General features: G+C 51.4%; 1 protein-coding gene across 2 annotated transcripts in view; it reads left to right on the forward strand.

The window, feature by feature from the left end:
* Window positions 1–11,106, forward strand: part of LOC137425443 (paired box protein Pax-5-like) — a 154,333-nt gene that overhangs the window by 97,128 nt on the left and 46,099 nt on the right. For both annotated transcript variants that reach the window (XM_068113885.2, XM_078776654.1), the window contains exon 7: window positions 2,986–3,091. In XM_068113885.2, coding sequence (XP_067969986.1) covers window positions 2,986–3,091 — 106 coding nt within the window. The remainder of the gene's footprint in view (window positions 1–2,985; window positions 3,092–11,106) is intronic.

Raw genomic sequence — 11,106 nt, forward strand, 5'->3', positions numbered from 1 at the left:
GGGAGTTTAGGAGTGTAGGGGCAAGGGGGGGGATTTGGCGGGGAGGGGCAAGGGGGGAGTTTAGGAGGGGAAGGGCAAGGGGGGAGATCAGGAGTGGAGGGGCAAGGGGGGGATTAGGAGGGGAGGGGCAAGGGGGGAGTTTAGGAGGGGAAGGGCAAGGGGGGAGTTCACGAGTGGAGGGGCAAGGGGGGAGTTTAGGAGTGTAGGTGCAAGGGGGGGGATTTGGATGGGAGGGGCAAGAGGGGAGTTTAGAAAGTGGATGATTAATGAAAGACGAACATTGATAACAAATTGGGTTTGTTGTGATTTTCAAGTTAGCAATCTGATTCAGAACGATGGAGGAGGGATGGAATGAATGTGAATTTAGACCATGTAGTGAGGGAGACGTATAAGATATTGAATTTCTTTTTTTTGAAGTGGAATGAGTTGGAGAGGAAATTGAGAAAAGCCTTTTAAATAGGAAGAAAAACAGCGTGTTGTAATATACCACTGAATAAAACACAGAAGGGGAAAGGTTAAACATATTTAAATAATATTTAAACAGAACTGTGAACAATCTTATATGCACAAAAATACCAACGGGGGGAGAGCCGAGAGGGACCACCACGAGTCACGTGAACAGGGCAAACGGTGGATGGCAAGGAGATAATGGGGGCGGGGCGAACAGCACACCTGGACAGAAAATACAGGATGAGACAACAGTACACGTGGAGAAAATAAAATAAATGTTTTTGTTTTTTTGTTTTTTTGGGGGGGGGGGGGGTGGGGATTTAGAACGTTAGACAGAGTATTATGTTCGGGGTAGAAGGGAAAAAACCAAGAGCCAAGCAAAACACGCTTAAGTTAACAAAACACCGACGGGGGTACAACTACAAGGCCACACACGAGGAGCAGAACACGATTAATTAATTACGAGTTACAGGAAATTCAAACCAAAACTAACTATAATCAAACAATATCGCATGGACGATAAAATAACGAGTTGAAATTTGACAATCTATCTGGGGAAATGGGGGAGAAACACGTGGTCGAAGAACGAACGAACGAATAAGAATGAATAAACGAATGAGCACAGAGAAGGTAATGTCTTTTTTTTTTGTTTTTTTTAGTTGAGATTTACATAAGGAAGTACGCTATGGGGTGAAAAGACTGGGAAAACAGAGAACGAAAGTTATTGGATCACAAACGACAGACCGCTGAGAGAAAAACAAAGCCTCAAGGTTGTACAGTGTACACTGTACAAGGCCTCAAGACGACACGAATTAACACGATTTTCAATACAGGTATGAAAGATTTGCACCGAAAATCTTTGTCGGGACAATATACGTACATACACCATAAAATAAATACAGTTTTAACGAAAATACAAAATGGGAACAATTACTTAACTTCGATTTCGATGGAGAGCATGTGGAGCTGCGAAAAAACGAACGCTCGCCAGCAAGACCGGAAACGGAAGTCCTTTCCATCACCCTCTTTTTTTTTCATTTCCATTTCATCCCCAATTCCCCTTTCACAGCCTGGTGTTGGCTTAGCGGTTAGGGTGCCGGCTTGGGATCCTAGGATCCTGTGTTCGCAATCCCGGTCAATCACTGAATACAACGCCAGGTGGGTTGACTCAGCCTGTCATCCTTCCGAGGTCGGCAAATTGAGTACCAGTTCACTGGTAATTCCCTGTGTGTCGCAAGAGGCGACTAACAGGGCTGGCGGCAGGAAGGGCATCCAGCTGTAAAACATTGCTTCAAAAATGGGACCACTGTGCCTGAAAAAGGCCAACCCCTGCTCTGTGGGGAAAAGGCCTATAAATGTGGTTCTTCTTCTTCTTCTTCTTCCCCAAATCCCCTTTTCTCCTATTGCTATGTGTCAGGCTCATTCAACCCTTTGTCTTCATCCCCCTTCCTCCTGCTCCCCTTACTTTATCATTCTTCCCTTCATTCATTCTCCCTCCAAGTGTCCATTTGTTGTTGTCCCTCTACCTTATTTTGCTAAGTTTCCCTACTTTCCACTGTCTTCTAGCTGTTCTATTCTATTCTGTGTTATCTATAGCTTTTCCACAAGCCTTGATTTTGGAAACAAATATATATATATATTATATGCTCAGGTGTCGACTTTGTGTGCATATCACCTTTGGTACCGAGTTGCCGGTACTCCCTTCTGTTGTCTTGTTGGCTTCGTGACAACTTTTTTTTTGCCATCGAGGGGTTTGAACTCTTGCTGACCTTAATCTAGGTATGGTTTTAAGGTAAAATCAGTCCTTATCACCTGGTGAACACCACCACCTTGCTGATCTAAAAGTCTAGTTTTGTCATTGCTGTGCCGTTAATGTTCCAGCTGTGTGGTCGTCATTATGCGGTGTACCTACAGAAGGCAGCGGCCATGTTTTTAGTTTCAGTTTTATGGTGTGTGTGTGTGTGCGTGAGTGTGTGTGCATGAGTGTGCGTGCGTGCGCGTGTGTATTGTGATGTACGTTATCATACAGTACTCTGGTACAGAGCGTCAGTTCTGCCGAATGGGTGGTTTGTCATTGCCTCCCCAACAGTAGTTAGGGCAGGAATGGTGAATTTGTTCATGGTGTCAGTGATAGCTCACCTGCTCTTCGCGAAGTTTAACGCCCAGTTTGACGTCCATCCGAGGGACTGGCACACACATTGATGAATCAGCCCGCCTGAGAAGCACCAGGATGACAGTTTATACCTGGGTCAGGATTTGAACCCAAGCTGGACAGGTTCAAGGTGCGTGTGCATACCTGCAAGCTAGGCCATCCTGCAGATGTTAGTTGAGAGAGTTAGCGCAGTTCAACACCATGCCCCTCATGGGCTCAATGTGGACACTTAAATAACCTCCACATTTAATTGTTGTTGACATATTTAATGTATGTGCATAACTATATTGTTTTAGATAGATCTAGTTATCCTGACTTAAATTTAAGTTGCATTTATTAACATTCATTAAAGATCTACAACATACCTTTCATCCCACCTGCAGGCGGCAGAATTTCTGAGTAATGGACTTGATGAGGTGAAAACCAGCCTGTCAGTGGCTTCAGGGGCCACCACTATGCCAGGACCACAACCGTACTCCCTTGTAGCTGGTGAGACTCTGCAGTCATGCTTACCTTGTCTTGTATCACAACCTTTTTATTATGCCTCCGCTGACGAAGTCGCCGGAGGCATTATGTTTTCAGGTTGTCCGTCCGGCTGTCCGTCCGTCCGTCCGTGATAGGTTTTCGTTACCGCGAAAACTTGAGAACGGCTGAAGGGATCTTAGTCAAACTTGGTGCAGGTATGTATAATGAGGTAAAGATGAACTGAATCGATTTTGGGGTCCCGAGGTCAAAGGCCAAAGGTCAGAGGTCATGTCAGGTAAAAATGTGAGAATTTGTGAACAGCTGAAGGGATTTAAATTAAAACTTCGTGCAAGTATGTATAACGATGTAAACATGAACTGATTACATTTTGGGGTCAAGAGGTCAAAGGTCAGAGGTCATGTCAGGTAAAAATGTGCTAACTTGGACAGAGCTGAATGGATTTAAATCAAACTTGATACAAGTATTATAATAATGTAATAATGTGGGCGGAGGCATATCATTCGACGTTGTGACGTCGAAGAGTGTCCTTATACTTCACAATAAGCCTGGATCCTGTGGACTTTTATTACACAGTAGCAGCGATGGATATAATCCATCTATTTAATAGCTCTAGGAAACGGTCATATACCTGCAACATAGGATATGGAATTGACATTAAAACTGCAATAAAATCAAAAAAATCAAAATCAAAACTGTTCAAAAAGCTTATTGCAATTGTGAATGGAAACATTTGGTCAATTTTGGTCAAAACAATTTGGTCACATCATTTTATTACAACCTCATTGTTTTCTCATTCATCTGACAAGGATTGTTTTTCTTTGTCTTTCAATACAAATAAGGCAGTCTTTCTGATCAAGTATAAATCGATTTCACATCTACCAACATTAGTATTAGGTGGCCCTCAGCAATTACGGACGTGATACCACCTATCCGCAGGGCCCACGGGTGACTCTCCTTGAGGCCGAGGTGAAGTTGGCTGTCTGTATATTTATCAAGTTGTGTTCTGTCTGTCTGTTCGTCTGTCTGTTTGTTGTCTGTGAACAGTATTATGTGATTACGGACGTGATTACGGACGTATCCACTCAAAACGTTGTGGATGCATTCGGATGAAATGTGGTGGTGAAGTTGGGTGTGTGACAATGATGAAATGATTGGATTTTGGTGAAGATACAGATACAGATGCAGATACTAGAATTTTAAAAGTGATTCTTCACCATTGAGAAATGGGGCCAGAAACGTTATATTGTGTGTATATATATATATGTATATATTGTAGCGGTTACCGGTAGCATGACACAATTACCCTGCACCGGCCGATGACGCAACCGGCGAGCGGTCACGTGTCCGGACTCGCCCGGGCGTGTTGAGACTTGCCTTTACCGGGCGAAGGCTTGCCTTGCATACCACGCCCCGTTGAGAGGCGTGGCTTATCTATTTGCATACCACGCCCCGCCTGAGAGGCATGGCTTTTGTGTGTTGAGTTTCTGATATATATTGCCACCCGTTCGATGGGCTGATTCAGTGCTTTGGAGTTCGTTTGAGTGAGCTGGGAATAAATAGCTCAGAGAAACCTAATTCCTGGCGTCGTCCATTTTGTCCGATTTTATAGTGCGAGCACAGCTCCCACAATTGGTGACCCCTTTCTACGAACACGGCAATGGAGTCAGCTGTAGCTTTGAAGCTCCCGGGCTTTTGGGAATCTCACGCGGCCGTTTGGTTTGCTCAAGCGGATTCTCAATTCGCCCTGCGGAACATTACGGAGGACACGACGCGCTACCACCACGTGGTCTCCGCGCTCAACGCCTCCTCCGCTTCCCGGGTTCTGAGCTTCCTCCAGCACCCGCCGGACGCCGACAAATATGGCGCGCTCAAAGACCTACTCCTCGGTGCGTTTGGACTCACGGAGACTGAACGCACACGACAACTACTACACCTCCCGGAGCTGGGCGAGGCCCGTCCACCCGAAAGCATGGACCACATGCTTGCTCTTCTCGGTGACCACAGCCCGGACTTCCTCTTCCACGAGCTGTTCCTCCAGCGGCTACCCGGGCAGGTACGGTTAGCTTTGGCTAATTCGCCCATCATGGACCCTCGCGCCCTGGCCAAGGAGGCCGATAAATTTTGCTCGGCCAGGCGAAAAGGTCGGAGCGGCCGCCTGGGACCCTGGGCCGACCGAGGCAACGCCCGCGCCACGACCGGTGCCTCCACTTGCCGAGTCCGCGCCACTGACGGCTGCGGCCGCCGCGACGCCCCGTCGATCGAACCCGACGCGACCGCCGGAGCCTCCACCAGAGCGGGCCATGTGCTATTACCACGCCAGGTTCGGGCAGAAGGCCAGAACCGTGCACCATGCACTTTCGGCACTTTGGCGTGCACTTTCGTGCCCACCGTGCACTTTCGGCGGGTCGGGAAACGACCAGGCCGGTGCTCGCTGCCTGCCATGAGCATCGGCCATTCAGGCAGCCTTCTGTTTATCACGGACACGGAGTCCGGGCGGCGTTTTTTGTGTGACACCGGTGCTCAGCTGAGCGTGATACCCGCCTCGGTGGAGGACAAACAGGCCGCGCTTTGCGGCCCCGCTTTGGTCGCCGCAAACGGTTCCTCCATCCGCACCTTCGGTTCGCACAGCGTCGCATTCTGCGTCGGGGGCCAGCGCTTCAGGTGGGACTTCATCACGGCGAACGTGCCCATGGCCTTGCTGGATGCAGATTTTCTTTGCGCGCATGGGCTTTTGGTCGACATCAAACGGCGTCGGCTCATCAATGCGGAGACCTTCAGCTCACTCGCTTGCTCATTGAGCGGCTCCGCTCCAACTAAGCTAGCCTGCGCGCTCCCGGCCACGGACGATTTCACCCGCCTACTCGCCGAGTTTCCTGCCCTCACGCAGCCGATGTTTTCGGCCGTCGCCGTCAAGCACGGCGTCGAACACCACATCCCGACCACAGGTCCACCGGTCTACGCCAGGGCTTGCCGCCTCAACCCGGTCAAACTCGCCGTAGCGAAGGCGGAATTCGACGCGCTGGAGCGATTGTGAATTGTGCGGCGCTCGAATTGCGCGTGGGCCTCGCCCCTGCACATCGTGCCCAAACCGGGTGGCGGATGGCGACCATGCGGCGATTACCGCCGCCTCAACGATGCCACCACCCCCGACCGGTACCCGATACCACACATACAGGACTTTTCCGCCCGTTTGGCGGGGTGGGTGATCTTCTCCAAGGTCGACCTCATTCGGGGCTACCACCAGGTACCTGTCCGGCTGGCCGACATTCCGAAGACAGCTGTAATTACACCTTTTGGCCTCTTCGAGTTCCTCCGAATGCCATTCGGCCTTAAGAACGCGGCCCAGGCCTTCCAGCGGCTGATGGACAGTGTGTTGTGCGATCTCACCTTTCTGTTCGTCTACCTGGATGACATTCTCATCGCCAGCACTTCCCGGGCGGAGCACCTGGTCCACCTGCGCACGCTTTTTGAGCGCCTCGCCCAGCACGGCCTCATCATCAACCCGGCGAAATGCAAGTTTGGCGTAACGGCCGTCGACTTCCTGGGGCACTGCATCACGAAGCGCGGGGCCATCCCGCTGCCTACCAAGGTGGAGGCAGTCACAAGTTTCCCGCGCCCTCGCTCCATCAAGGCCCTACAGGAATTTTTGGGGATGGTAAATTTCTACCACCGATCCGTGCCTCGCGCCACCCAACTCATGCGCCCCCTGTACGAAGCCCTCCGGGGCAAGCCGGCCAAGCACGTCGTCGCCTGGACCACAGAGATGGACGTGGCATTCACGGGCGCTAAGCTGGCCCTCACCAACGCGACCATGCTGGCGCACCCAGCACTCGACGCACCCATCGCCTTCACCACGGACGCTTCCGACTGCGCGGTGGGCGCCGTGCATGAACAGTGGGTGAACGGAGCTTGGCAACCGCTGGCCTTCTTCAGCCGGCAGCTTTGCCCTAACGAGCGCAAGTCTAACGCTTTCGACCGCGAGCTCCTCGGACTTTACCTGGCTGTTCGCCACTTCCGCCATCTTTTGGGGGGCCGCCCGTTCACGGCGTTTGTGGACCACAAACCCCTGGTCTTCGCCATGGCCAAGGTTACGGAGCCGTGGTTGGCCCGCCAGCAGCGCCACCTCTCCGCCATGTCCGAATTTACGACGGACATCCGGCACGTCGCGGGCAAGGACAACGTTGTGGCCGATTGCCTCTCCCGGTCCGGCGCGAATGCCGTCCACCTGGGTGTGGACTTCACCCGCATGGCGGCTGACCAGACCGCTGACCCCACGGTGCAAGCCTTCCGGAGAGCGGACACAGGCCTGCGGTTGGCCGACGTCCCCTTCGAGGACACAGGCACAGTTCTGTGCGACGTCTCCCTGGGACAACTTCGCCCCATTGTGCCCACCGGATGGCGGCGGCACATTTTTGACGCCCTCCATGGCCTTTCCCACCCAGGCCGGAAAGCATCACAGAAGCTCGTGGCAGCGAAATTCGTCTGGCACGGGCTCCGTAAAGACGTTCGCGACTGGGCCAATGCCTGTGTCGCCTGCCAGCGCGCGAAGGTCCACCGGCACACCCAGGCCCCCTTGGCACCATTCAGCGTGCCCGCGCAGCGCTTCAACCACGTCAATGTGGACCTTGTGGGACCCCTTCCTTCCTCGCGGGGCTTCACCCACCTCCTCACAATGGTGGACAGGACCACCAGGTGGGCGGAGGCCATCCCGCTGGCATCAACAACATCTGCCGACGAGGCGCAGGCCTTCATTGGCACCTGGATTGCCCGTTTTGGCGCCCCCTCGGACATCTCCTCCGATAGAGGCCCGCAATTCACCTCCGAGCTTTGGGGCGCGGTCGCCCAGGCCTTGGGGGTCAAGCTTCACCGCACCACGGTCTACTACCCCCAAGCCAAAGGCTTGTGCGAGCGGGTCCACCGCTCGATGAAGGCCGCTCTCAGGGCCATTCTCCAGGACGATGGTTGGGCCGACAGGCTCCCGTGGGTCCTATTGGGCCTCCAAACGGCCCCTAAAGAGGACCTCCAGGCTTCCACCGCCGAGCTGGTCTACGGCCAGCCACTGCACGTGCCGGGCGAATTCATCCCTGACGCCACCGGCCCCTGGTCCGCGGCTCACCAACGTTCGGTCCTCCAGGTGGCCGCCAGGAGATTTGCCCCCTTGCCCACGTCCCACCACGGCTGCCCCCAACCCCACATCCCCCCAGCACTTCGCACTGCGGAGTACGTTTTTATCCGGCACGACGCACACCGGGGACCGCTCCGGCCGCCGTACGATGGACCTTTCTGGGTCCTGAAGAGGGACGACAAGTCGTTCACCATCGACATCGGCGGCAAGGCGGACCGCATCTCCGTGGACCGCCTCAAGCCAGCCCATTTGTACCTCGACCAACCTCCACGGTTGGCCCTTCCTCCACGTCGCGGCCGTCCCCCATCAACCAGGCCCCCCGCCCGGCCATCCACCGCCCCGCCACCTACCACCCCCACACGAATCATCAGGGGTCGTTTTGGCCGGGTCATCAAGACCCCCCTCAAACTGACTCTCCCGGTGCATGTTAATTCTGGGGGGGCACGTGTAGCGGTTACCGGTAGCATGACACAATTACTCTGCACCGGCCGATGACGCAACCGGCGAGCGGTCACGTGTCCGGACTCGCCCGGGCGTGTTGAGACTTGCCTTTACCGGGCGAACGCTTGCCTTGCATACCACGCCCCGTTGAGAGGCGTGGCTTATCTATTTGCATACCACGCCCCGCCTGAGAGGTGTGGCTTTTGTGTGTTGAGTTTCTGATATATATTGCCGCCCGTTCGATGGGCTGATTCAGTGCTTTGGAGTTCGTTTGAGTGAGCTGGGAATAAATAGCTCAGAGAAAGCTAATTCCTGACGTCGTCCATTTTGTCCGATTTTATCGTGCGAGCACAGCTTCCACAATATATATATATATTGTTGCGGTTTTGAGGTTGTATAATAAAGGTTAAATTTCCCCCTCATAGTTAGTCACACAAACAACACGTAGCCTCGTGGTAGTTCAGTTATTTCATAGTATGTGTGAGAATAGTCCTTTTCCTGTGTTAGTTTTGCGTTGAGTAGAGTAAGGAGAATAGGTCCTTTCATAGCCTCCATTGCCTTATGCTGCCTCAATTGCCTTATGCCTCTCACGCCTCTTTGTGCTGCCTTGGCTTTTTGGCGCGAATTAACACGAGGCCAGCCTAGCAGGTCGGGTCGGGACCGAATGAGGGCGCCGAAGAAGGACGGTAAGCGCGAGCCGCCAATCAGGGCTCACATGATGTGGCTGCAGCACTGCGTCACAGGGCGTGGTTGGAAGGCTCGAGAAGGCTCAGGGCATGTCGATATAACCGTTGCGCAAAGCCACCAGGAGGAGTTGGCGGTGAGTTGGCATTGAGTGAGGAGTCGAGAAGCGTCGAGCAGTTGGCAGTGAGCAGGAGTGCGGTGAGTTGGCATTTGAGGACTGACGAGTGAGCAGAGGAGTTGAAGGAGCATGGTCAGCAGAGGACTTTGAAAGATACGAGATCGGAGAAAGACGCACATGAACCAAGATACGCGCTCATATTAAAGTGACGCTCGGTTGAGCTCGAAGCCGAGCCGCTATAGTGCATTGAGTTACGCGAGTGATAGCGCGCTGGTTGCTAAACGCGCTGTGGAACCGCCAGCCGCGCCGAGAGATGCGTACATTCTTTCCCGCCTTCCTGCCTCAACATATGCTTTTGTTCGAGAGATGCGCTACGAGGATCCTTCCACCGCCTGCTTGCCATCATCGCGGGACGTGCTGTGACCGAGGAGAGCCGGACGGGGCCGTTCCTGGACGACCAAGTCGGCGCGTTTGGCCTGAACATCATCCTGCCTGCAATTTCCCTGTGTGAGTGCGAACGGGCCCATGTCTGCGTTTTATAATACGACTGCTTAATTTCTGCTCTGTGTCTCTGCTTCTCCCGATCATTGTACATAATATTGGGAATAATAATTAAACCTGTGTTCTTCCTTCCATTCGATTGTTCTTGTGTTTTCCATCATTGACTAAGCGTGGTACGAATAGAACCGCTCGAATCGGGGTCCGATATTAACAGTGACTGCACGGACCACGTGGTACGCAATCCACTCGGTGTACTCAAATTACACATGGCTCCTGCGAGGCTTGGTTCCTCGCTTCCGCGGCAGCGCAAGTATTTAGGTACGAGCGAGACTTGGTCCCGAAACCCTACCTTGCGTTCGCCCGGAAGAGGCGTTTCAAGTCTCTCGGTTACGCCAGGCCCAGAAAGAACAAGGGGCTTAATCCCCCCTTGGTAAGGGTAAGAAGGGTGGCGGAAAACCGTAACACTACATATATATATATATATATATATATATATATATATATATATATATATATATATATATATGTATATATATATATATGTATGTATATATATGTATATATATATATATGTATGTATATATATATATATATATATATATATATATATATAATATATATATATATATATATATATATATATATATATATATATATATATATATATGGGGGACCTTGCAACATGACAATGACCCTAAACCTACCAGTAAATCCACCAAGGAATGGCTGAAAATAAAGAAATGGAGGGTTCTGGAATGGCCAAGTCAAAGCCCGGATCTAAATCCCATCGAGATGTTGTAGGGGGATTTGAAACGGGCTGTGCATGCAAGAAACCCCTCAAACATCGCACAGCTGAAAGAATTCTGCATGGAGGAGTGGGCAAAAATTTCTCCCAGTCGATGTCAGAGACTGGTAGACAGTTATAAGAAACGTCTACTTGAGGTTGTTTCTGCCAAAGGGGAAAATACCACCTATTAGAGCCAAGGGTGTACTTACTTTTTCCACATGCGAAATTTGCATTTATGTTTATTTAAATTATACAATGGACTACAAAATGTAAATGTTTCATGATAATTGTTATATTATATCACCTTTCTCTATCAATATTGTTGAAATGAAGATCAAATAGCTAGCTGTATGTTGAAATAT

Source organism: Myxine glutinosa, chromosome 4 (assembly GCF_964187855.1).
Source record: "Myxine glutinosa chromosome 4, kmMyxGlut1.1, whole genome shotgun sequence".
Classification (NCBI taxonomy): Eukaryota; Metazoa; Chordata; class Myxini; order Myxiniformes; family Myxinidae; genus Myxine; species Myxine glutinosa.